Genomic DNA, 24,850 nt, shown 5'->3' with positions numbered 1-24,850 from the left:
GATTCATTGATTTTTTGAAGGGTTTTTTGTGTCTCTATCTTCTTCAGTTCTGCTCTGATCTTAGTTATTTCTTGCCTTCTGCTAGCTTTTGAATTTGTTTGCTCTTGCTTCTTTAGTTCTTTTAATTGTGATGTTAGGGTGTCGATTTTAGATCTTTCCTGCTGTCTCTTGTGGGCATTTAGTGCTATAAATTTCCCTCTACACACTTTAAATGTTTCCTAGAGATTCTGGTACATTGTGTCTTTGTTCTCATTGGTTTCAAAAAACATCTTTATTTTTGCCTTCATTTCATTATTTACCCGGTAGTCATTCAGGAGCAAGTTGTTCAGTTTCCATGTAGTTGTGTGGTTTTTAGTGAATTTATTTATTTATTTTTGCATACTATTTCTTTTTTATTTTATTTTTTTTAATCATACTTTAAGTTCTAGGGTACATGTGCACAACATGCAGGTTTGTTACATATATATACATGGGCCATGTTGATGTGCTGCACCCATTAACTTGTTATTTACATTAGGTATATCTCTTAATACTATCCCTCCCCACTCCTCCCACCCCACAACAGGCCCCGGTGTGTGATGTTCCCCTTCCTGTGTACAAGTGTTCTCATTGTTCAATTCTCACCTATGAGTGAGAACACGTGGTGTTTGGTTTTTTGTCCTTGTGATAGTTTCCTGAGAATGATGGTTTCCAGCTTCATCCATGTCCCTACAAAAGACATGAACTCATCCTTTTTTATGGCTGCATAGCATTCCATGGTGTATATGTCTTAATCCTGAGTTCTAATTTGATTGCACCGTGGTCTGAGAGACAGTTTGTTATAATTTCTGTTCTTTTACAGAATTGGTGTAATTCTGTAAAAGGACAGAAATTTCTTTTACAGAATTAGAAATTCTGTATTTTACAGAACTAGAAAAGAGCAGAAAATTGCTGAGGAGTGCTTTACTTCCAAGTATATGGTCAATTTTGGAATAAGTGTGATGTGGTGCTGAGAAGAATGTATATTCTATTGATTTGGGGTGGAGAGTTCTGCAGATGTCTATTAGGTCTGCTTGGTGCAGAGCTATGTTCAATTCCTGGATATCCTTGTTAAGTTTCTGTCTTGTTGATCTCTCTAATGTTGACAGTGGGGTGTTAAAGTCTCCCATTATTACTGTGTGGGAATCTAAGTCTCTTTGTAGGTCTCTAAGGACGTGCTTTTTGAATCTGAGTGCTCCTGTATTGAGTGCATATAGATTTAGGATAGCTAGCTCTTCTTGTTGAATTGATTCCTTTACCGTTATGTGATAGCCTTCTTTGTCTCTTTTGATCTTCGTTGGTTTAAAGTCTGTTTTATCAGAGACTAGGACTGCAACCCCTGCTTTTTTTTGTTTTCCATTTGCTTGGTAGATCTTCTTCCATCCCTTTATTTTGAGCCTATGTGTGTCTCTGCACATGAAATGGGTCTCCTGAATACAGCACACTGATGGGTCTTGACTCTATCCAATTTGCCAGTCTGTGTCTTTTAATTGGAGCATTTAGCCCATTTGCATTTAAGGTTAATATTGTTATGTGTGAATTTGATCCTGTCATTATGATGTTAGCTGGTTATTTTGCTCATTAGTTGATGCAGTTTCTTCTTAGCATCAATGGTCTTGACAATTTGGCATGTTTTTGCAGTGGCTGGTACCGGTTGTTTCTTTACATGTTTAGTGCTTCCTTCAGGAGCTCTTGTAAGGCAGACCTGGTGGTGACAAAATCTCTCAGCATTTGCTTGTCTGTAAAGGATTTTATTTCTTCTTCACTTATGAAGCTCAGTTTGGCTGGATATGAACTTCGGGGTTGAAAATTCTTTTCTTTAAGAATGTTGAATATTGGCCCCCATTCTCTTCTGGCTTGTAGAGTTTCTGCCGAGAGATCTGCTGTTAGTCTGATGGGCTTCCCTTTGTGGGTAACCCGACCTTTCTCTCTGGCTGCCCTAACATTTTTTCCTTCATTTCAACTTTGGTGAATCTGACAACTATGTGTCTTGGGGTTGCTCTTCTCGAGGATTATGTTTGTGGCATTCTCTGTATTTCCTGAATTTGAATGTTGGCCTGCCTTGCTAGGTTGGAGAAGTTTTCCTGGATACTATCCTGCAGAGTGTTTTCCAACTTGTTTCCATTCTCCCCATCACTTTCAGGTACACCAATCAGACGTAGATTTTGTCTTTTCATATAGTCCCATATTTCTTGGAGGCTTTTTTCATTTCTTTTTACTCTTTTTTCTCTAACCTTGTTTTCTCACTTTATTTCATTAATTTGATCTTCAATCATTGATACCCTTTCTTCCACTTGCTTGAATTGGGCTATTGAAGCTTGTGCATGCATCACGAAGTTCTCATACCATGGTTTTCAGCTCCATCAGGTCATTTAAGGTCTTCTCTACACTGTTTATTCTAGTTAGCCATTCGTCTAATTTTTTTTCAAGGTTTTTAGCTTCCTTGAGATGGGTTTGAATATCCTCCTTTAGCTCTGAGAAGTTTGTTATTACTGACCTTCTGAAGCCTGCTTCTGTCAACTCATCAAAGTCATTCTCCATCCAGCTTTGTTCCATTGCTGGCGAGGAGCTGCGTTCCTTTGGAGGGGAAGAGGTGCTCTGATTTTTAGAATTTTCAGCTTTTCTGCTCTGGTTTCTCCCCATCTTTGTGGTTTTTATCTACCTTTGGTCTTTGATGTTGGTGACCTACAGATGGGGTTTTGGTGTAGATGACATTTTTGTTGATGTTATGCTATTCCTTTCTGTTTGTTAGTTTTCTTTCTAATGGTCAGGTCCCTCAGCTGCAGGTCTGTTGGAGTTTGCCGGAGTTCCACTCCAGACCCTATTTGCCTGGGTATCACCAGCAGAGGCTGCAGAACAGCAAATATTGCTGCCTGATCCTTACTCTGGAAGCTTCGTCCCAGGGGGCAGCCACCTATATGAGGTGTCTGTTGGCCCCTACTGGGAATTGTCTCCCAGTTAGGTTATACAGGGGTCAGGGACCCACTTGAGGATGCAGTCTGTCCGTTCTCAGAGTTCAAACGCCATGCTAGGAGAACCATTGCTCTCTGCAGAGCTATCAGACAGGGATGTTTAAGTCTGCAGAAGTTGTCTGCTGCCATTTGTTCAGCCATGCCCTGCCCACAGAGGTGAAGTCTAGAGGCAGTAGGCCTTGTTGAGCTACATGGGCTCCACTCAGTTCGAGTTTCCCACCACTTTTTTTTACCTACTCAAGCCTCAGCCATGGTGGATGCCCTTCCCCGAGCCAGGCTGCTGTCTCGCAGATCGATCTCAGACTGCTGTGCTAGCAGTGAGCAAGGCTCTGTGGGCGTGGGAGCTGCTAAGCCAGGAACAGAAGAGAATCACCTTGTCTGCTGGTTGCTAAGACCTTGGGAACAGCACAGTATTTGATCGGGAGTGTCCCATTTTTCCAGGTAGTCTATCACGGCTTCCCTTGGCTAGGAAAGGGAAATCCCCCAATCCCTTGTGCTTCCCAGGTGAGGTAACGCCCCACCCTGTTTCTGCTCACCCTCCATGGGCTGCACCCAGTGTCCAACCAGTCCCAGTGAGATGCACCAGGTACCTCAGTTGGAAATGCAGAAATCACCCATCTTCTGCGTCGCTCCCGCTGGGAGCTGCAGACAGGAGCTGTTCTTATTTGGCCATCGTGGAATGCCCCAACATTTCTTTATTTCTGGCTTTCACATTGGCATTCTTTCCCACTTTTGTGTAGTTCCAATTTTTTGTTTAGTATTATTATGTGTTTTTTTAAAACCAAATATCTTAGAAGTACTATTAAAGAAATTAAATTTTAGATAGGGAAACAAATCACTCATTCCCAGTAAATAGCATTATGTCATGCATTATTCCATTTTAGAAATTCAGCTTTGACTCCCTATTTCAGGTGATTGCCAGTTTGCTATTTCAGGAGTAAGGAGCCAAACATCAGTTACACAAGCAACTTGCACGAGGTCTTGCAACACAAATGGGTCAGTGCTGACTCAAGGGTGCTGCCTAAATTGGGGGGAGTGGGACTTGTGTTGGAAACAAACAAGAGAGGAGTAGCTGACAGATCAATGGTGTAATACTGGAGTAAAAATCCCCAAACTACTACAGCCAAGGATTTTGGGGGTTCTTTCCTGTTCCTAAACTATGTTCTAGCCTCCTGGATGCCCAGCTACATAACTATCCCTGAGTCTGGGATGAAATCTGTACTTGAAACCAACCAAAGGTTGCTGTTCTTCCACCTCAAAACACAAATCTAGCTACTTGCATTATTGCCTGAAAGCCTCTAGATATGGCCTGGAGAAGATGTAAACCCTCTCAGACTCAGTCTCTTGAGCTAGTGACTCTGGGTGAATGGAGGCTTAATACAAATAGAGCAAGGGGTTCTTCATGATCACATAATCCTGTCTACATGCTCACTTTGGGGAAAATCAGGATGCCATGGGCTTCAGAATCAGAGTTTAAGAGATTTATAGATGCCTTAACAAGCAAAAGTGAACACCCCTACTCCCAACTCCATGAACTTGCTCAGGTAACTTGTCCGAGGACACATATCTAGTGAGTGGAAGAATGAGATTAAAATCCAAGTTGTCTAACCCTCAATACCTATGCACATAACCATTTTGCTAAATGAGATTTCCGTCAAGGTCCATGCCAAATAACTTCATGCATGAGAAAATCTCGTGAAGGGCTTACTGTCAGAAAAAGGTAATGAGATCGATGTTTACCCGCACCCTTCACCATTCTCCACCTTTCACGTCTACCCAAAATGTAGTCAATCCTCTCACTCTCTACATAGAGTCCTCACTGGTTCCTCACTATATATTCATGAGTTCATACTTCACACCCAGCATAGCACACACGCATCAGTGGGTCCTAGCTCCGGTTCAGTAGAACCACCTATAATGGCACATCTAGTTTTTAGATCTCTCCCATTAGAGCAAGAGGATCCAGCAGGATGGAGAAACTCATGAACACTAAACTACAATTGGAGAGGGAATTTCAGTTATGTGATAGAGACAGTTTTCCAGAACTAGACTCTTGGGCAAAACTGTCTTGGCAATGAAAAGGCTGAGCTATCACCAAGCTTTTTGGGAGTAGCAAAGAAAACTGTCTCATTTATCACCACCTCTTTGGGACATTTGTTTGGGGGAAAAGAGTGCCCTTGACCTGGCACATTCATTGGGCAGAGAGCTCTGTGTCAGGCTTTCTAGTTCCTTTTAGACTTTCAGAGGTATGAAAAAATCATACTAATAGAAACTTATTTCTGTATATGTATATGTATATATATTATTTTTCTTACAATTTTATAGTCTACAAAGTGTATGAAATTTGACCTTTTTTTGATGGGAGGAGTAGAAAGTCATGCTCATAATCTTGGAGTAGCCTTTTGGAAGGTACTAAAAATGGCTGTTGGTGGTGATAAAGTTTAAATAAAACTTGGATGTGCAAGACAAGAGGCTGCAGGTACTGGTCTAAAGAGCAGGTAAATATATAGAGAAAGGCAGAACCCAGTCTGCATTGAGTGCTAGCTGAATTTACACTGAAAGCAGGAACAAAGATGGTAAGTGTTTCTCATGGATTAGGTGTGGGCTTGGCAGATGACAGCCAGCCTGGAGCCATTTCAGATTTCACCTGAGTTCTGCTCAGAAAGATCAAGTGACCCCAACAGAAGATGGGTTCACCTGATTTCCACTGCTATGGGGGGATACATAAGTAACCAGTTGAAGGTCAATGCTTCACCCACACTATAGACCGTTTGATGTGGGGGCTTCCAATGTACACATGAAAGCAACTGTGAGAAGAATCGTCAGCTTGGAACATCAGCCAGAAAGAGCTGGATTTAAATATTTGTCACAGCTAGAGGTAACCAATGCCAAATTACATTGGTGACATTCAGGTAAGACATTTCTTGCTCCCTCTTATTCCTCTCACTGTTTTAACCCTGGAGGATCCAGAGGCAGCCTGATGGTGAGTAAGGAAGGATAAGTAATTCACCAGGTAGGGAAAGAGAGATGAAGCCAGCTAAGCACCCCTCTCCCACTGTAAGCACTTTGTTAAGGGGAGAAATTTTAAATGAAATTTTGAACTTTGACTCTTACACTTAAATTGCTGAACTTTTAATTAACAAAAGAGGACTATCCATATGACAAGATGTAATCAGATGACTTTATTATCTAGGAGTGATCTGCTCTGGATTTCTCTCAAGCAAAGCACCACTTCCTCAAAATGGGCAATGAGGAGAGGCAGAAAAGTTGTTTTTTTTATTGCACCCTATGAGTCCACTAACTCAAAGTGTTGGGTGCGTGTCATAGTGTTTTGTGCTGAATTTTCCTGTTATTTGCAAGGGTTCTAATACCATACAAAATATTCCATATATAGACTAAACATCAAATATTTCCAGCTAATTATTCAAGTAAGACAAAGATGGAAATTATTAGGCATACTAAAAGCAGCAAATATTTGGCTTCAGTAAATTCTTATTGGACTTAAGCTGGTTGACTGTGTAATTACAAATTCATGAAACAAATTAAGTATTTATACAAAATGCAGAAATGTAGTGACAGGAAAAACAGATCAATAAAATTATGAATTGGAAATCAATATCAAGAAATATTCCAGGAATTCAAATGCAAAGCGAAGTTTTAATTCCATAGCTCTGGTGACAGGGATATAGCTTGTGGCTTGATTCCTTTACAAGAGAAAAAAGACTGATGCTTAACTCTCTTTTGAGAAAGTTATCATATAATCTTCTGTTGGATCCCTACAAAATACTCTGAAAATCACTCTTAGCAAACTCTTCCCACCATTAAAATACATTTCCTCTAATTACTAAATGTCCTTTCCAGTAAGCTGAGAGAGATAGAGTTTGAAGTAAATATTCGTATTCATATTCATTCTTAGCTCACTGCAGCCTCCAACTCCTGGGTTCAAGTGATTCTCCTGCCTCAGCCTCCTGAGTAGCTGGGATTCCAGGCATATGTCACCACGCCTGGCTAATTTTTTTTTTTGTATTTTCCTTAGAGACAGGGTTTCACCATGTTGCCCAGGCTGATCTTGAACCACTGACCTCAAGTGATCCACCCACCTCCGCCTCCCAAAGTGTTGGGATTACAGATGTGAGCCGCCGCGCCCAGCCTAATTCTACTTTCTTGACTGGTTATGTTCTGTAGAATATATGTGACATCTCTATATTCAGGCCTTCCTAGGGCCCCAATGCAAAGATAAAAATATTTGGGGTACATGCAATTTTAGTCCATTCCTTGTAATATCCTAGAGGTCACATGAGAAAATAAGGTAGTTAGAAGTTAGATTTTTCTTGAAATCACCTCTTTTAAAAAATTAATTATTTTCAACATTTTTGAGTTAGAGGTACATGTACAGGTTTGTTACCTGAATATATTACGTGATGCTGAGGTTTGGGGTATGAATAATCCCATCATCCAGGTAAGGAGTATAGTACCTAATAGTTTTTCAACCCTTGCCCCCTTCCCTCCCTCCTTCCTCTGGTAATTCCTGGAGTCTACTGCTGCCATCTTTATGTCCATAAGTACCCAATGTTTAACTCCTACTCATAAGTGAGAACATGTGGTATTCAGTTTTCTCTTCTTGTGTTAATTTGCTTAGGATAATGACCTCTAATTGCTGCAAAGAACATGAGTTCATCCTTTTTATGTCTGTATAGTATTCCATGGGTTATATGTACCACATTTTCTTTATCCAATCCACCACCGATGGGTATCTAGGTTGATTTCATGTCTTTGCTATTGTGAATAGTACTGTGATGAACATGAGAATATATTTTTGGTAGAATAATTTATTTTCTTTTGGATATATACCTAGTAATGAGATTGCTAGGTTGAATAATAGTTCTGTTTTAAGTTCTTTGAAAAATCTCCAACTGCTTTCCACAGTGGCTGAACTAATTTGCATTCCCATCAACAGTGTATAAGTGTTCCATTTTCTCTGAAGCCTTGCCAGCAGCTGTTGTTTTTTGACTTTTAATAATAGCCATTATGGCTGGTGTGAGATGGTATCTCACTGCAGTTTTGATTTGCATTTCTCTGAGGATTAGTGATGTGGAGCATCTTTTCATGTTTCCCAGCCACTTCTGTGTCCCCTGTTGGGAAGTGTCTGTTCATGTTTTTTTGTCCGTTAATTTTTTTATTTTTTTGAGACAGTCTCACTCTGTCACCCAGGTTGGAATACAGTGGCATGATCTTGGCTCATTGCAGCCTCAGTCTCCCAGGTTCAAGTGATCCTCCCACCTCAGCCTCCCAAGCAGCTAGGACTACAGGCATGCAATACCATGCCTGGTGCTAATTTTGTTTATTTTTTGTAGAGACGGGGTCTCACTATATTGCCCAGGCTGGTCTCAAACTCCTGGAATCAAGCAATCCTCCTGCCTCAGCCTCCCAAAGTGCTGGGATTATAGGCGTGAGCTACTGTGCCTGGCTTCTTTTGCCTATTTTAATTAGGGTTATTTGTTTTTTGCTTGTTCAGTTGTTTAAGTTCCATATAGATTCTGGATATCAGACTTTTATTGGATGCATAATTCACAAATATTTTCTCCCAATGTGTAGGTTGTCTGTTTACTCTGTTGATAGTTTATTTTGCTATGCAGAATCTCTTTAGTTTAATTAGGTGCCACTTGTCAGTTTTTGCTTTTGCTGTAATTGCTTTTGAGAACTTGTCATAAATTCTTTCCCAAGGCCAATGTCTAGAATGGCATTTCCTTGATTTTCTTCTAGAATTCTTCTAGTTTGTGGTCTTACATTTACATTTTTAATCCATCTTGAGTTAATTTCTGTATATGGTAAAATGTAGAGGCTCAGTTTCATTGCCCTGCATATGGCTAGCCAGCTCTCCCTGCACAATTTATTGAACAGACAGTCCTTTCCCCATTGCTTATTTTTGTCAATTTTGTTGAAGATTACATGGCTATAAGTGTGCAGCTTTATTTCTGGATTCTCTTTTCTGTTCCATTGGTCTATGTGTTTCTGTACCAGTACCATGCTGTTTTGGTTACTGTAGCTTTATAGCATAGTTGGAAGTTGGGAAATGAAATCACCTTTCCTCAGGATGATCACCTGGGCCCAGGGAGGTCAAGGCTGCAGTGAGCTGTCATCACACTGCTGCACTCCAATCTAAGCTACAGAGTGAGACCCTGTCTGAATGAAAAAGAAAAAAAAAAAAAAAGAAATAATCTGTTTTGAAATGTTTGTCAAGACACTCAGGGAGAGATTTCAAATGTAACAATGTAATAGTTTAAAAACCTTAAAAATCCAGGATAAATAAATGCAGGCCTACAGGACCAAACCTTATCAACACTACTGATGTATTCAGTAATTGGATGTTTCTAATTCATGTGCATCAAAAGCCTTTATCATGAAACAGCTATAAAAAGAAATGGCAAAATTAAAAAGCAGAGAGGCTAAGGACTTTTTCTTGAGTTCTAATTCTGACACTTATTAGCTGTATAATCTTGTAGAAGTTGATATACCTGTTTTCTGCTAGGTAAAAAGGGAATATATTAATGGAATTCTGAATCAATTATAAGGCAAAAAGGAAAAAATAAATAGCAGTCACAATATCACCTGATAAACTGCTAAAGGCTAGAATTGAGGATGTGGCTTAGATGTGTAGGAATAATAGGTTTACTGACACATAGCGCCACACATATAGACCAGCTGGACCTGCTGGTCTCCCTGTGCATGAGCCTGCCCCTGTAAAATATATGATATAGAGGAACAGAATAGAGTGCATGCTCTCTGTGGATATTATGTTAAAATGAAGGAGGAAGGAGCTGAGATGAGCATTGTAAAATTCTTCTTCCAAACTTATCAATAAGGAAAGTCACTAGTGTTTCCCTGGGGAGGACTGACAGAGGTTGGCAGAGAGCACACAGGGGTATTGTGCCAGTGAAGCTCTTTCCACAAGGAAAGAAACACTGGAGTAGAGGGACAGTTTTAGCCCTGAACATTTCCCAGACTCTAATTCTCTTAATACATTGGGCTTGACCATTTAGCCTATATTCCATCAAGCTGTAGTCATCCTCTTGTGGAGAAGCGATCAGCAGACAATCAAGATAGTTCTATTCTTACTATTCTATTCATAAGACTGTTCTCCTAACACTAATTGTGATCCTCTGTGCTGTGGGTCCTCCTGGTACTGTCCAGGGTTGCTTCTGACCACAGAATGCTCTGAAATAGGCCAGATTAATACATTACATAAAATAACTTGTAGGCAACATTGTACCCATGGCTGAAAATCAATTTCCCACCCCAGACGATGTCTAGCCAAGTTGTCCTATTACATAGTATGTATCTTTGGGTCCACTGAGAAGCAGATGCCAAGAAAAGATGAGAAATGGAAGAGATTTATTGGATGGAGGAGCAGGTGAAGACAGGGAATGCCTCCAAAGCATGGTGTAGGTCTGACATCTGTGCAAGAAGAGAGGGAAGGAAGGACAACTGGGTAGGTAGAATCTTAGACTGCAATGCAGCAGTTCTTAGAAAGGTTAAACCTGGTTAATGGAGAATCCTTCAGCCAAAGTTCCTTGTTGGAAGAGTTCTATTTCACTGGAATGGGCATGTTTTAGTACCCTAGTCATCTTCAGTCATTGGTAGAAGCAGCTAGTAGGAAGTATGGCCTCAGTGTGAACATGATGATGGGTCCAGAGGCCATCAGTCCATTATGATCCTCACAGCAGGAAGTGTGAGCAGTGGATTTTCATAGATGTAACATCTATATAGCCCATCAGAAGTTCCACAATGGCACTGAATGACAGCACAAAAATACCCCAATAATAGTATATAACAAGGCAGACACAGTGGCTCATGCCTATAATCCTAGTACTTTGGGAGGCTGAGGTGGAAGGATCACTGAGGCCAGGAGTTTGAGACCAACTTGGGCAACATGGTGAGACTTCAGCTCTATAAAAAATTTGAAAATTGGCCAAGCTTGCTGGCATGTGCCTGTAGTTCTAGCTGCTTGAGAGACTGAGGCAGGAGGATCTCTTGAGCTCCGGTGTTGGAGCAGTGAGCTCTGAGCCTGGGTGTACTTAACCCTGGGTCATAGAGCGAGACCCTGTCTCTATTATATATATATATTATATGATTATATATGTTAACAATATATAATTATATAAATATAAAGCAAGATCCTGTCTCTATTTTATACATATAAAATATACATGATTATATACATTCTTCCAAACTTATCAATAAGGAAAGTCACTAGTGTTTCCCTAGGGAGGAGTGAGAGAGGTTGGCAGAGAACAGACAGGAGTATTGTGCCAGTGAAGCTCTTTCCACAAGGAAAGAAACACTGGAGAAGGGGGAAAGTTTTAGCCTTAATATATAAAGAATTATATATTTTAACATATAAAATCATATATAATATAAAAGTATACATATTATGTATAAAATATATAAAATAATAAGATGCTTCACATCTGAATATAGACTTCTTCCTATTATCAAATTCCAGGGAGAAATTACAATAAAAAAATTAGATTCCCTTGCAAGTTAAGTCTAAATAAGTTAAAGCCCAAAAAGATTAAAGTCCTAAATAAAATTCTTTTGACTTTATGAGTTAAAGTTTAAAAAATTGAAGTCCAAAACTTGTCTTTCCTTATTTCTTACTCTACTCAGTCTTGGACGAGAGAAGGCAGATGTGCTCATTTCTGTCAGCAGCGCAGTTCCTAGGATGGATGCAGTTCCTTCAAGAACTCAGAATTTGTTTTCATGATCCCCACTTAATAAAATAAAGTCCAAAGAATTCCTAGAACATACTGAATTATAAGAGTTCTAGCTCAGTCACTATGCAATTTGGAAAGCAAGCTAATCCCTAGATTATAATGCTGATAATATAGGATATATGGCTCCAGATCGCATCACTTGGTGAGTCCAAAGACCATATCAAAGTTATCTGCATAACGATAGGTGGATGGAGATAATCCAGGCTTGTCTTATCAGGATTCATTCATTCATACTGCAAATAATTACTAAATGCCTACTATGTGTCAGGAGATATTCTAGCAGCTAATAAAATAGACAAAGATTCTTGCCTTCATGGAGCAAAATTGCATTCTTTTGGGGAAGACCTTTTTTAAACAAGATAATTAAATATTTAACATATTAGTGACATGATAAGGAGAAAAAAACAAAAGAATGGAGTTTTGAGATGTTGAGAGGGGATTAGAATTTTAGCTAGGAGAGCCAGGGAGACTATTTTGAATAAAAACCTAGAGGATGTTAAAGAGAAAGCCATGTGCCTATGTAGTCAGTGATGATTTTAGGGTGGAGGAAATAGCAAATGCAAAAACAGGAGGCAGGAGTACTCCTGGAGGGTTTAAGAAACAGCAAGGAATCCTATGTGGCTGGAGTGCAGTGAGCAAGGTGAAGAGTGATGAGATGAGATCAGCGGGACACAGAGGGCAGACCATGCAGTGCTCACTCTGATGAGATAGGAAGCCAGTGCAGGGTACAGAGGAGGGTACTGACTTGAATTAACAAGATCACCTGGATGCTCTGCTGAGAAGAGACTCTAAAGGGTAAGTGCAGCAGCAGGAAGACCATTTAGGAAACTGTTGCAATAATCTAAAGAAGACATGACTGTGGCTTGGACCAAAGTGATAGCAGGGGAGGTGACAAATGGTTGCGTTTCTGGATACAGTTTGGTAGCAGTCACAGCCAATTTTCAGGAGTCAGGAAATTGTGAGCTTAAACTCAGTTGGGAGAAATTAGCCATCAAGAAGGTAATCTTTTACTTCCAGTATCAGAGGAAGAGCTACTTCTGCATACTATCTGCTTTCTCAGAGAGCAGCATTTGCAACACTTCTGGCTTCTATAAAAGTTTTAAAATCTTCATATGATGGCAGCCCCAATTAATGTGTTTTACTTGAAGTGCCTTTCCTTTATAACATATTCAAATCCTCTTAATTTCTATTTTCCCATTGAGTCTCACATTTCTGGCACCTCATGCTGATAAGAGTGGGGCTGTGTCTAGTGACACAGCCTCCGTGAAGTCTTATGAACAGGTATCTCAATCCTGTGCCACAGAGGCTATTGCCTGTACCTCTTGCTATGGCCTAAGACTTGCCTCCTGCTTCCTACTATTGTAATCACCCTCAGCAGAGATGTGAATTAAAGCTGCTTGGGAAACAAGTACTCCTTTCAGTCTAGTGAGTGTCTACACCTATGTCATGTACTACGTAAGACCTTGTCTTGTCTTCACTTTGAATGTCACAAGCCTTGAGTGGCATTTCTTTCAGTTACATTTTTTTCTCTGCAGGAAAGGGTTAAGCCTCTAGTGTTATATATCCCTTCTTTGTCCCATGACTATTTTTCAGAAAGGCTCATTTGATTTTATGATAATTCACCTTGTAACTTAGGTTGATCCCTTCTTTTCGTGTCTATGGCAAGGCTGGTATGATTTGCTGGATTTGAGCAACTTCTTTCCTTTACTTTCTTACACAGACATTTTTCTTTTTTTCTCTTTTTGTTTTCTAACCTAGAGATGCATTTTTCTCACATACTTCTCTAGGTTTTGTTTTGTGGGGTCTCACACAGTGAGATGTGAAATCTATGCATTCCGTGTTTACCAAAAAACAAAGATATTCTCACCTTCACCTTGCTGAGCTGCATAACATTTCCAGGAGACAGTCACCTAGTAGACCAACATCCAACGTAGGTCTGGATTTGACTTGTCATTGTCTTTTCTCAACCTTGCAGGGCCAAGGCCTTTACCACTCTGCTACTGGCCTTGCTGACAGCTGACCATGAATACATGCTTTTTGCAGGGTGGAATATCTGAAAGACAATGAAGAAGGGAAAAGGAACATGAGTCATATTAGATCTTCATCATACATCCTGTTCCTCATCTCAAACTCATCAAACTCTCTTCTCCTGTCCTGGGGGTTAGTAAGTAGATACAGGCCAGGCGAGTTACTCTAATGGATGTTTCCCCATGTGGAGGGAAATATCAAAAGCGAGGAATAAGTGCTTCCCCATGAAAGTATGTAAAATACTTAGCACAGTGCTTAAAATGAGGTTAGAACTCAATAAATTTTAACTATTATTTAGCAAAAGAATTGAAAAGTTGAGATGAAAATTAGATATGTTCTATGCATAGCTAAAGTGGAAAAGTATAAATAGTAGAGGTTGGGCAACAAAACAAATTCTGCAATGATGGATTTTTTGTTTCTCAGTTTTTAGAGTAAAACTCTATGCCTTCAACTGTCCTTAAAATCATCTATGAATACCACCTGTCTCGGGTATGGAACCGGCCTCTTGACAAAGGAATACAGTTAGGTCAGGTGTGCATTTTTTTCTTGGATCTCAGGACCACAGAAATGGGTTAATCCTAATCTTTGGTTATGACACATACTCCTCACTAGATTGTTCCTTCCTTTCCTCCTTCTTCCCACCCTCCCTTCCATGCTCTCTCTCTTCTCTCCTTCTCTCCCTTTCCGGTCTGCCATCTTTCCAACTTTGTCTCTTTTCAAGGGAGTCTCATAACATTGATACCTTATTTTGCGTGGAATAGAACTTTAGGATTCTCCAGCCTCTACTCACTTGCTTTCCCAGGCAATTGTCTTTATTTGTGCTGAGTTTGAAGTTGGAATAAACACTGAAAGTGACAGACTTGCCACATCTAGAGGAAAAAACAGCTGTTTTTTTGCTTTCCCCCAAAATTCTAAGTGCATCCCTAAAGCTGAAAGGAAGTGCATGGTTTTGACTCAAACTTTGCCCTGTTTGCCAGCCCCAGGGAGTCTTGGTTGAGGTAGGGGGAATGTAACAAAATCTGACAACAGACGAGCATGATGTGGTGTGAAGTTTTATTATGAAACTTGTGTGTAGTTCTGCTTTTCACCCAGTTGTGTCATAGAAAAACAAACATTCATTTCAGTTTTTGCTAACCATGTGTTTAGAAGAGCAGAAATATATAATTTGTGTTTAAATATTATGTACTGTAACACACAATTCTCATAAGATGTCAAAATTATATTATGTATTGATTCATAAGTCAGTTTTAAACTATTTCCTTACTTTGTTTCCATTGTAAGTATGATCACATATTTATTAGTGTGTATAATATCATATATCTATATAAAATATATACATTTAAGACAGGAAAGAGACATATAATTATCATATGAGCAGTTTATCTGCATTAAAGAAACATTAGATAATACAGAAAATTAGAAAGGAAAAAATGTATGGAGCAGTTCCTTAATTCATTCTACTGGCAACTGATATTGTGCTAGGTGAAAAGAAAAATACGTAGATGACTAGGACATAGACTGTACCCTCCAGGAAAGAGATATAAATGAAATATTTTTGAAATATTCAACAGAAATTTAAAATTTGTCAAGCATTTTTAGTATCCTCTGTATCTTCCTGTTACCTTTAACTTAGTCATTTAGAGTAGGCTCTGTTTACTCAGAGATCATATGATCCACGGGTGACTGGGCCTGGTCATAATTTAACTTTAGGTCCAGTCCTCTTTACACCATGTGTCTATGCTTCCTTTCTTAGAAAGGGCAGGAGTTAGGAAGAAATCTTCCCACTTATTTTGTGGGCCGGGCAGGCTGGGCAGATGAGTGATAAAAGATGCAGTGTTGACTGTGCCCATTGAAGACAAAGAACTACATTAAGATGGAGGTAGGGAAGGAACATGGTTATGCAGTGTATTAATGACTCATTCCAAATTTCACTGGATGGACAACCACGAAAACAGAACATTTTTTCTAAAGTTATTTTGAATAGAGAATTTTAACAAAGTCTGTAATAAAGTCAATAATTTAAAATAAAGTAATAAGGTCAATAATTTTAAATAGGTTTATTAAGTCACATATTGGTCATGTATAAAGTTAGGAGTTAAAAATAATTTTTTTAAAAAATTGAGATGGAGTCTTGTTCCAGGGAGGCAGATGTTGCAGTGAGCTGAGATGGTGCCCAGGCTGGACTGCAGTGGCACTGTCTCGGCTCATTGCAACCTCCGCCTCTCAGGTTCAAGTGATTCTCGTGTCTCAGCTTCCCAAGTAGCTGGGATTACAGGTGTGCACTACCATGCCCAGTTAAATTTTTTGTATTTTTAGTAGAGACGGGGTTTCACCATGTTGGCCAGTCTGATCTCAAACATTTGACCTCAGGTAATCTGCCCACCTTGGCCTCCCAAAGTGCTGGGATTATAGGCGTGAGCACTGTGCCTGGCCAAAAATCAATTGGTTCTACTGTGCCTCATTATATGGTATTAAGGACAGACTTCCATTGGTTTCAGATAATCAGAACCATATTTCTGAGATTTCAAAATAATTATGCAGTAAACTACACAAAAGAAGTAAAGTAGTGAAACCCTATAGCTATGCTCATTTTACACAGCAAAGAACTGGAACAGTATTTTAGTTCTTTTTAAGTAAGGTGGTTGAGGCCTCTGCACACAAAGGAGAAATAGGCAGTTGTCTAAATAATTCTGGCATCTTCCACAAATGAAACAAAAGTAGACTATTTGTAATACTCTCTTGATTATGGTTTTTCATACATTTATATATGAATATCAAATTTATAACAAAATCAAAATTACTTTATCACACTCTGCTGCTTTCATTTATCCTTCTACCTATCCATTCATCCAGTAAATATTTATATTGAACTTACTATGAAGAAAAGAACTCTGCTTGTCACAGTATTATCAAATGTCTCAGTTGAAGAACAATTGCATGTCACTGGGATATGGGTTTAAATAATAAAATGAAGCTTTTATGGAAAATTTGGATATTATTTACAAAATAAACAAGTTTTAAATATAACAAGCAAACAGTACTCAGTTTTAAAAACTGAGGGTTTTTTTTTAAAGAATACTCCTAAACTACTATGCAATTCTGAGTTATGAGTTTCTATTATTAACAAACAGATGAAAAACTCTTCCCTAGTAAGACGTGTCATCAGTGGATTTATTTCTAACTCTGTGGTTTATTTCATTACATGATGAGTAACATTTTTTCCTTTGTTAGTTATAGAGGTTGAGAAAAATTTGGTGAGTATGTTTCACATAGGCTAAAAAAAAAAAAAAAACAACAAAAAACCCAAACAATGAATTGTTCTTCTCCAGACTGTATATCTGGCTCCTAGATCTCTCTTCTGAGTCCTGGCCTTCTATTGTTCATTGCCAACTAGATATTTCTGCTAGTGATCCATAGGCACAATAAACTCAGTACTCAGAAAGATGAAATCTATGCAGTCTCACACAAAGCTACTCTGCTTGAATTTTCTCTCCTAATTAATAGTACCACCATAGATCTAGTTTCTCAAGCTAGAAATTTGATTCTTATCTAGAGCCTGTCTTTTTTTGCATTCCTCATAGTTACTAGGTCACCCAGTTCTGTTCATTAAATCTTCAGAAAATGCCCAGAATCTTTGCTTCCTTATCACTGCCACTGCTTTAGTGTCATTCACCTTTATCTTGCTTGGACTATGGCAAAGATCCCCAAATGATCTTCCTGCTTCTAGTCTTTCAGTACTCTAGTCCATCCTTTACACTGCCATTAGAGGAATCTTTTTCTAACTTAACTATGCTCATGTCACTCTCTTTCTCTGAAAGCTTCTGAGTGGATCCTCATTAACTACAGGATCGAGTCTAGTCATTTTAGCTGGCATTTAAGGGCCTTTATAAGTCTGATCCTAACTTTTCTTTTCAGACTCATCTCTCTAGAAGTATCATGTGCTTCTGCCAAATGGGATTGCTTGTCTGAATATATACCCCATGAAAGTTCTTTTGTATATCTATGAGATATTGACAATGCTATCCTTTTGATTAAAATGTCTTACTCACTTCTCTATTTGGTAAACCCCTACTTATCCTTCAGTGCCTATCTCAAATATAACCTCCTTTAAAAGGTCTTATTTGAAATCCTAAGAAAGTGTTAGTTCCTTTGCTTCTGTGCTGGGTTGTTCTTTGCTGGCCACTTGAGATGCCCTCTCCAACATCCTCTACTTGCCCTGCGTCCTCAGAGGTTGACCTCTTTGGATGACAGTAACAGGTTTCCTTGTCTTCTGACTTTCCAGTAGATTTGAACAGTGGGACACCCTGAAAGAAACTCAGAGGACGGAAAAGTATGATTGTAATATTTCCCTACATCCCTCTCTTCCAGGCCTTGGATTGGCAGGGGCTGGATTAACTGAAACAGAGTTCCTGTGAGGTAGCTCTCTCCTATAGCTTTCTTTCTGAAGTTTGGTAATAGCTCTTTCCCTTTGTCTCTTCAGGCCTAGGAATAGGAGCAATTTTCACTGTTGATGCTTCACTATCCTTAATTGCCTATACCTTTGTAAATAACTTCCTTATTAAACTCTCTTTAATCACTCCTTTTCAGTATGCCATCTGTTTCCTGTCCTGACTGGTCCACTTCTGTGGTACCATTTAGATCTCTTTTAAACTATACTTAATACACTGTATTTCAATTGTTTTTGCCTACCTGTTTGTTTCCCTCATTGAATTCCTGAAAGGCAGATCTGAATCCAGGGAAAGAATCATTGTGACTAGGTAGGAAAGAGCCTTCCCTTCCTAGGAGGGTTTTACAAAGACCACAGTAGGACACGCAGAGGCCAGAGCAAGAGGGGATCTCTGGAATGTGCAGATAACCTGAGGGACATGGGATTAATCTTTGAGAATCAAGTAAAGAGCTGCCTGCCTGCCTTACCTATGGAAATCAGAGGCGTCAACCTCAAACCAATTTGGGCTAAAGTCTGAGATGCTTGGCCTGGCATTTGGCACTCACTGATACAATCTTCCAAATTTCATCCGGTAAAGAGCCAAGAACTATAAACAAAAGGGCAATGACTGTAAGAACTGTGTAAGATTTCTTAAACTTCCCTAACTATTGGAGGTGAGAGTTGGAGGATCCCAATACAGTTTTCTTTTCTTTTCTTTTCTTTTCTTTTTTTGAGACAGAGTCTTGCTCTGTCGCACAGTCTGGAGTGTGAGGTGCCATCTCGGCTCACTGCAACCTTCGCCTCCCAGGCTCAAGCTATTCTTGTGCCTCAGCCTCTGAGTAGCTGTGATTACAGGCAAGCACTACCATGCCCGGCTAATTTTTATACTTTTAGTAGGGACGGGGGTCTCACCATGTTGGCCAGGCTGGTCTCGAACTCCTGACCTCAAATGATCTGCCTGTCTAGGCCTTCCAAAGTGCTAAGACTACAGGTGTGAGCCACTGTGCCTGACCAGATCCCAATAAATATTAATAGCACTTCTTCCTGCTTGAGTTTTCAACAAATTGAGAAATAAGATTACAATAGATAAAGGTTAAAATAATAACAATAGTAATGATAGCTCAAACGACTGGAGCACTTATTTTGTAACAGGCACTGTTCTGCGCTTTATATATGTTAACTCATTTAATCCTCACATAATCCTATGAGTAGATACTATTAGCCCTATTTTGCAGGTGAAGAAATTGAAGCCCTGGGGAGGTTAAGTAACTTACCCAAAGTCTCGTGGCTATTATTAAGTAGCAAACTCAGGGTATGAACTAGTTTGGCTCCCGAGTCTATGCACCTAACCACTACATTATATTGCCTCTTGAGAAATAACACATTTAGTACAGATTAAACTGATGGTGGAGAATGTGGTTTTTATCTATGAACAAAAAATAGTGAACCCCTACTCACAGACAATGCTGGACTTCTCTAGGCTTCCTTACATGAAGCTAGTCTCTGAAAAACATAGGGCATGGAAGAACAGAAGTTATCTTCTTTTCAGGCTGCCTGCTGAGAGTAGGTGCCGAGGGAGGGAATAAGGGGCCTGTGTTGCATGCTCACTTTCTTTTTTCATACTAATCAATCAGATTATGTAATTTCTCCTCCTCTGGGAAGGAAAGAGTTGAGGGGTGGACAAAGTTTAAGGAATACCATACTAGTGGAATCTTCTTCATCTGGAAGGAAACACCAAAAATTGGGAAGGGATATTTCCCCCAATGTAGCATTCCTATATTTATTACTGTTAATTTCTTTTTTTAGTTCTCAATATGAATGCTACATTGTACTATAATCATTTGCTTGTCTGTTTCTACCTCCCTCTTCCTTCCTCAACTATGTGATTCTTAACAGCAGAAATCTTTTTCTATTAATCTGTGTTTCTCCAGTGACTGGCACAGGGTAAGCACTCAATAATTGCTTGTTAAATGAAAGAATGAATAAATAGACATTTCTCTCTAATTCTGAGAGAATACAGAAGTAAGAACTTAATACACATTAAGACTGTTAGCTCAGAAATAGGTTAGCTGCTTCAGAAATTCAGCTACTTGGTTTGAGTTCATCTTCAGCCTCTTTATTGTCTTTTATTTTTAAATATATATACAGGGGGTTAACAAGTGAGCTACTCAAGCTGAAAGCTTCTTACTGTTACTGCTGCTGTGACTCACGGCTTTACTGAAACTGAAATCAGGAAAGGTGTAAGGAACAACACAGCCTGGCAGCTCCGCACATACCTTGATTATTCCTTGCCTAGGAGAGAGAAGTACAGTGTGGAGGACATGGGCTTTGGTGTCAACCTGGTTTTGAAAATCTATTTTGCAACTAACTAGCTGTGTGACTTTGGCCAGATTATGTTTGCAGCATAGAAACTATGTTCTAGTAGTTTTTAGGCAATTTTCTTCTGTGAGGGCATCATTTGCTTTTCAGAAAGATTCCCATTTGACCGCTTTTATGGAATTACTCATGCTCTAGCCTATGGCCTCCTTTTCCATTTTTGAAATCTGCCTGCTTTATCTTCTAGACATCAGATTCTGCTGTCTGATAGCATGTGACTATTGAGAAATGTGATTATTCCTCTGACTTCTTTAATTTATCCTGCTTTTCTAGTTTGTGATTGTATCTCAATTAACTATTTCCTTAGTTACTTATTGACTTAATGGAATCCAGCTTCATTGACATAATTTGTGAACTTTGGCTACCACTAACATCTGTTTGAACCAAGTAGCCTGTCAAATTGCCCTGATATGTTTATTGCCTCTTCTAGAACTGCAGAAGCTTACTATCAGTGGTCACTTCAAAAATGAATCAGTTATTTTAGCCTCTCAGTAGAGTTATCCAAATGTAAGACATGTTTCCTTGACCAATCAAGCCTGTATGTTTTATACCTGGTAACACATACTTCTGGGAATACTATATGGAATTATCCAAATCCTAAGCATCTAAAGAAATGGTCATTTATAAACCAGGATACAAAAATTAGTATTTGAAAGACCTCACCAGTGCCTGGTTTTCCAAAACTGAACTCTCACTGCATTACATTACAACCAAACGACAACTTGTTGTCAACTGGCTTCCATTTATTATTCCTTTCATGGTCCTACTATTCCAATGAGTCAAGTTCATTATTTTTTTCAAAGTTTGATTCACAAATTCAGAAACTATTTCCTGAAGGATACTAAAGAGTAAGTAACAGTGACATTTGCTCACATTTGTGTATGATTTTGCAGTTTATAAAGTATTTTTGAATCCATTTTCTTACTGGATTTAAGTTCTGTAACAGATGATCTTATACAGGCATATCTTTAAACTACTAGAATAATAATTCTTGGGTTGATATTTTTGACATGCTGGAATATTTCTGCCTCCACAGCCATTGTTCATTCATTCACTAATTCCTTCATCTAACATCTATTGACTCTCCCTTTTTATTAAGCACTGTGCTAGAAATTCTGGAAAACAGATGAATAAACATGGCCCTTACATTTAAGCCAGGGAGAAAGACTTAAAATTAATCAACAAAAATATGATTTTAAAATACTGTAATATAGGCTGGGTGTGGAGGCTTACACCTGTGATCCCAGCATTTTGGGAGGTGGAGACAAGCAGATTGCTTGAGTTCAGGACCAGCCCAGGCAACACGGCAAAAACTTACCTCTACAAAAAATAAAAAAAATTAGCCAAGTGTGGTGGTGCACGCCTGTGGTCCCAACTACTTGGGAAGCTGAAGTGGAGGAGCCAGGAGATCGAGGCTTCAGTGGGTTGAGATAGTGCCACTGAACTCCAACCTGGGTGACAGAGAGAGACCCTGTCTCAAAAAAAAAATCTGTAATATAGATTCATACTGCATAAAGAGCTAAAAGAATACACCAAGAGGAGAGGTTAATTTTGCCTTAAACCTAGGGTGACTCAGCTTCAAAGAAGAGGTAATTATAAAGAAAAACAAGTAAAAGCTTGAAGCAAATTAAGATTAATTTAAATTCATTTAAGTGTTTTTTATATCACATAATAGATTAATTGTTTTCCTTGAGTGTGTGGGAACAGTATAACACGAGGAAGGTTGTGATGTCTAACAGGCAAAATAGGGTGTCATAATTTCAAAGAGGTTAGAAATCACTCTCTTAGTACCCTAGAAGTTTAAACACTGGATTACTCAGACCTTGTTATGTGTAATTTCTAGGTGATGAATACTGGGAAAAATTTGTGCCAAATCAGCATAACTAAAGGGCTTTAATAGCAATAACTTACTTATCTTTATTGTAATAATCATGAAAAGGTGACTATATGGCATCAGAACCTAGATAAGTATTTCCCACTTCATAAGTTAGGGCATTTTAAGTTGTATTTTTTAAGGATATTGAGCAAACACTTTTAATTCTCATGTACCTAACAGTAAGGACAACAGTGATTTGCTTTCTTCTTGGTTATAAACACTTGTGTGTGTGTGTGTGTGTGTGTGTGTGTATGTGTGTGTTTAAAGGATGTTTTTAGCATTATAACATACCCCAGAGCTCTACTTGAGTTCTTTTTAAAAGGACAATTACAACAGAAGAAGAACAAACAGGATTTCCTCTATAACTAATATTGACTTAACTTTATAGGGTCCTAAGCCTGAACTCCTCTGTTTATTCATGAAACGGATCCAGGCTATTGGTCCATTTGAATTTATTTCCAAACTTCACAGTTCAGACTGTACAGCCAGTTTAACTCTTGGCTTCTCAGGTGACTTGACTTGCAAGGGTTATAGAAAAGACCACAGCAGTGTTGTGATATTGCAAAAGAAACCCATGCCCTGGCCCATAGCCCAGTAGACTAGAGTCCCTCAGCAAAAGAGAGTTTCCACTGTTTATACTTGGGAATTATCCCTGGTTTAGCCTTTGTCTCAAACCATCTGGATGTCAAAAGTGCTAATAAGCAACTGACTTACTGGAGGAATAAATTCAATCTAGTGATTCTATTCTGGAAGGTTCTGTAAAGACAGAGATACTGGCAATAAAGAAGCAAAGCCATTTCCTAAGTTTTGAGGTCATCTAAACCTAGTTGTGAGACAGTATATTGATAACAGAGTGGCCACTGGAAATTCTTCATAGTGGTTCAACTTTTTTGTAGATGAAAGAATCCATGTTTAGATCTTGTCCAACAACCCACTTCCTAGCTTTCTTAAAAGTAGCAAGCATGGATTCTTTCCTAGAGACCCTGAAATTATTTCACAGCTCTCATTGTGAAAATTGTTGGGAAAGTTTTATGAAACTTGGGGTTTCCTGAGAGTTATCAAGATCATTTTAAATTTGACCACAAAGCTAATGTCAGAGAATAGCAGCTTTAAGGTCTCTCAAATCACAGTATTGTACAAGAAAAAATATTCTTTTTTTCTAACGAAGAGTAGGGTATGTCCTGTTATTATACCTTTTCATTTTCCTGTATTAGCTGGTTCATTGACCTATGTCAGAGATGAAAACTGAGTGTACTTTTAATTTATTTTTACATGGAAATAGTTATTTAGGTAATGGAAAACACCATTTTTGTGGAATGGCTAGTAGGCATAATTGTACTCATTCACTTTATTTCAAGATCATGCTTTGCTTTATTAGTAGAAAGCATTTGTCAAAAATTTTAACTTTGAGATTTTCTGAAATTATCTTTTTTTCTTTTCTTTTTTTAAATTTGAGACAGGGTCTCACTCTGTCACCCAGCTGGAGTGCAGTAGCACCATCACAGCTCACGGCAGCCTCAACCTCCCTGGCTCAGCCTCCATAGTAGCTGGGATTAGAGGCATGCGCCACCACCCCCGGCTAATTTTTCAATGTTTTGTTTTGTTTTGTAGACATGGGGTCCCAATATGTTGCCCAGGCTGGTCTCAAACTCCTGGGCTTAAGCTGTCCTCCCACCTTGGCCTCCTAAAGTGCTGGGATTACAGGCATGAGCCACCACACACGGCCCTCAAAATTATCCTAAATATAGCAATGCTAGTAATGAATTGGCACATAGTAACCACCTTTTTCTCTCCACTAGCTATGAAAGTGTCTGTTTCTATAAGTAATTATTTCTTTCCAGCTTTACAATCAGTTTTCTTTTGAGTTTTCCTTGGAAACCTCACACTCTCAGGAAAAATGTTCCAGACTCTTTCACTTTAAAGGCCAACACATGTCTCTCATGTTTCATTTAAACTTCTGGTCAAGGAGTTAGCTCAATGTCAATCTCTCTATCATATCTGATGGTTCTCTGTGGCCTGGAAACATACAATTGATAAGATTTACTAAATGCTTTTTATGTGCCAAACACTATTGTGAACACTTCCATTTAGTAACTCATTTAATTCTCATAACCCTATGAGCTAAGGTCATCAGCTAAATCAACCTAAGTTAGTAGGCATCTTCTTGAATGTCATACGCAATTTATTAATCCATTCATAAAATACATATAGAATATCTCCTAGGTCCTAGATGCTCTAGATAGAAAAGTATGTAAGACTGGGTATCTACGCAGACTTTTAGGAGTTTGGGGTCAAGCAATTAGTAGCCCCAATTGCAGTTGCTTTGCTGGACACTGTGTAATTAATAGAACAGATTAATAAGGCCTCAGGCACATAGTAT

The 24,850-nt window shown here is 38.9% G+C and overlaps 1 protein-coding gene across 1 annotated transcript in view; it reads right to left on the bottom strand.

The window, feature by feature from the left end:
* The window catches only part of PSMA1 (proteasome (prosome, macropain) subunit, alpha type, 1), a 95,257-nt gene extending 81,439 nt beyond the window's left edge, over positions 1–13,818 (bottom strand). The window contains exon 1 of the mRNA XM_011999568.1: positions 13,632–13,818. Within this exon, the coding sequence (XP_011854958.1) occupies positions 13,632–13,652 (21 nt within the window). The 5' untranslated portion in view covers positions 13,653–13,818. The remainder of the gene's footprint in view (positions 1–13,631) is intronic.
* Between the last annotated feature and the right edge of the window lie 11,032 nt (positions 13,819–24,850).

Source organism: Mandrillus leucophaeus, unplaced genomic scaffold (assembly GCF_000951045.1).
Source record: "Mandrillus leucophaeus isolate KB7577 unplaced genomic scaffold, Mleu.le_1.0 Scaffold599, whole genome shotgun sequence".
In the NCBI taxonomy this organism is placed as follows: domain Eukaryota; kingdom Metazoa; phylum Chordata; class Mammalia; order Primates; family Cercopithecidae; genus Mandrillus; species Mandrillus leucophaeus.
This window is presented reverse-complemented; position numbering and strand designations above follow the sequence as displayed.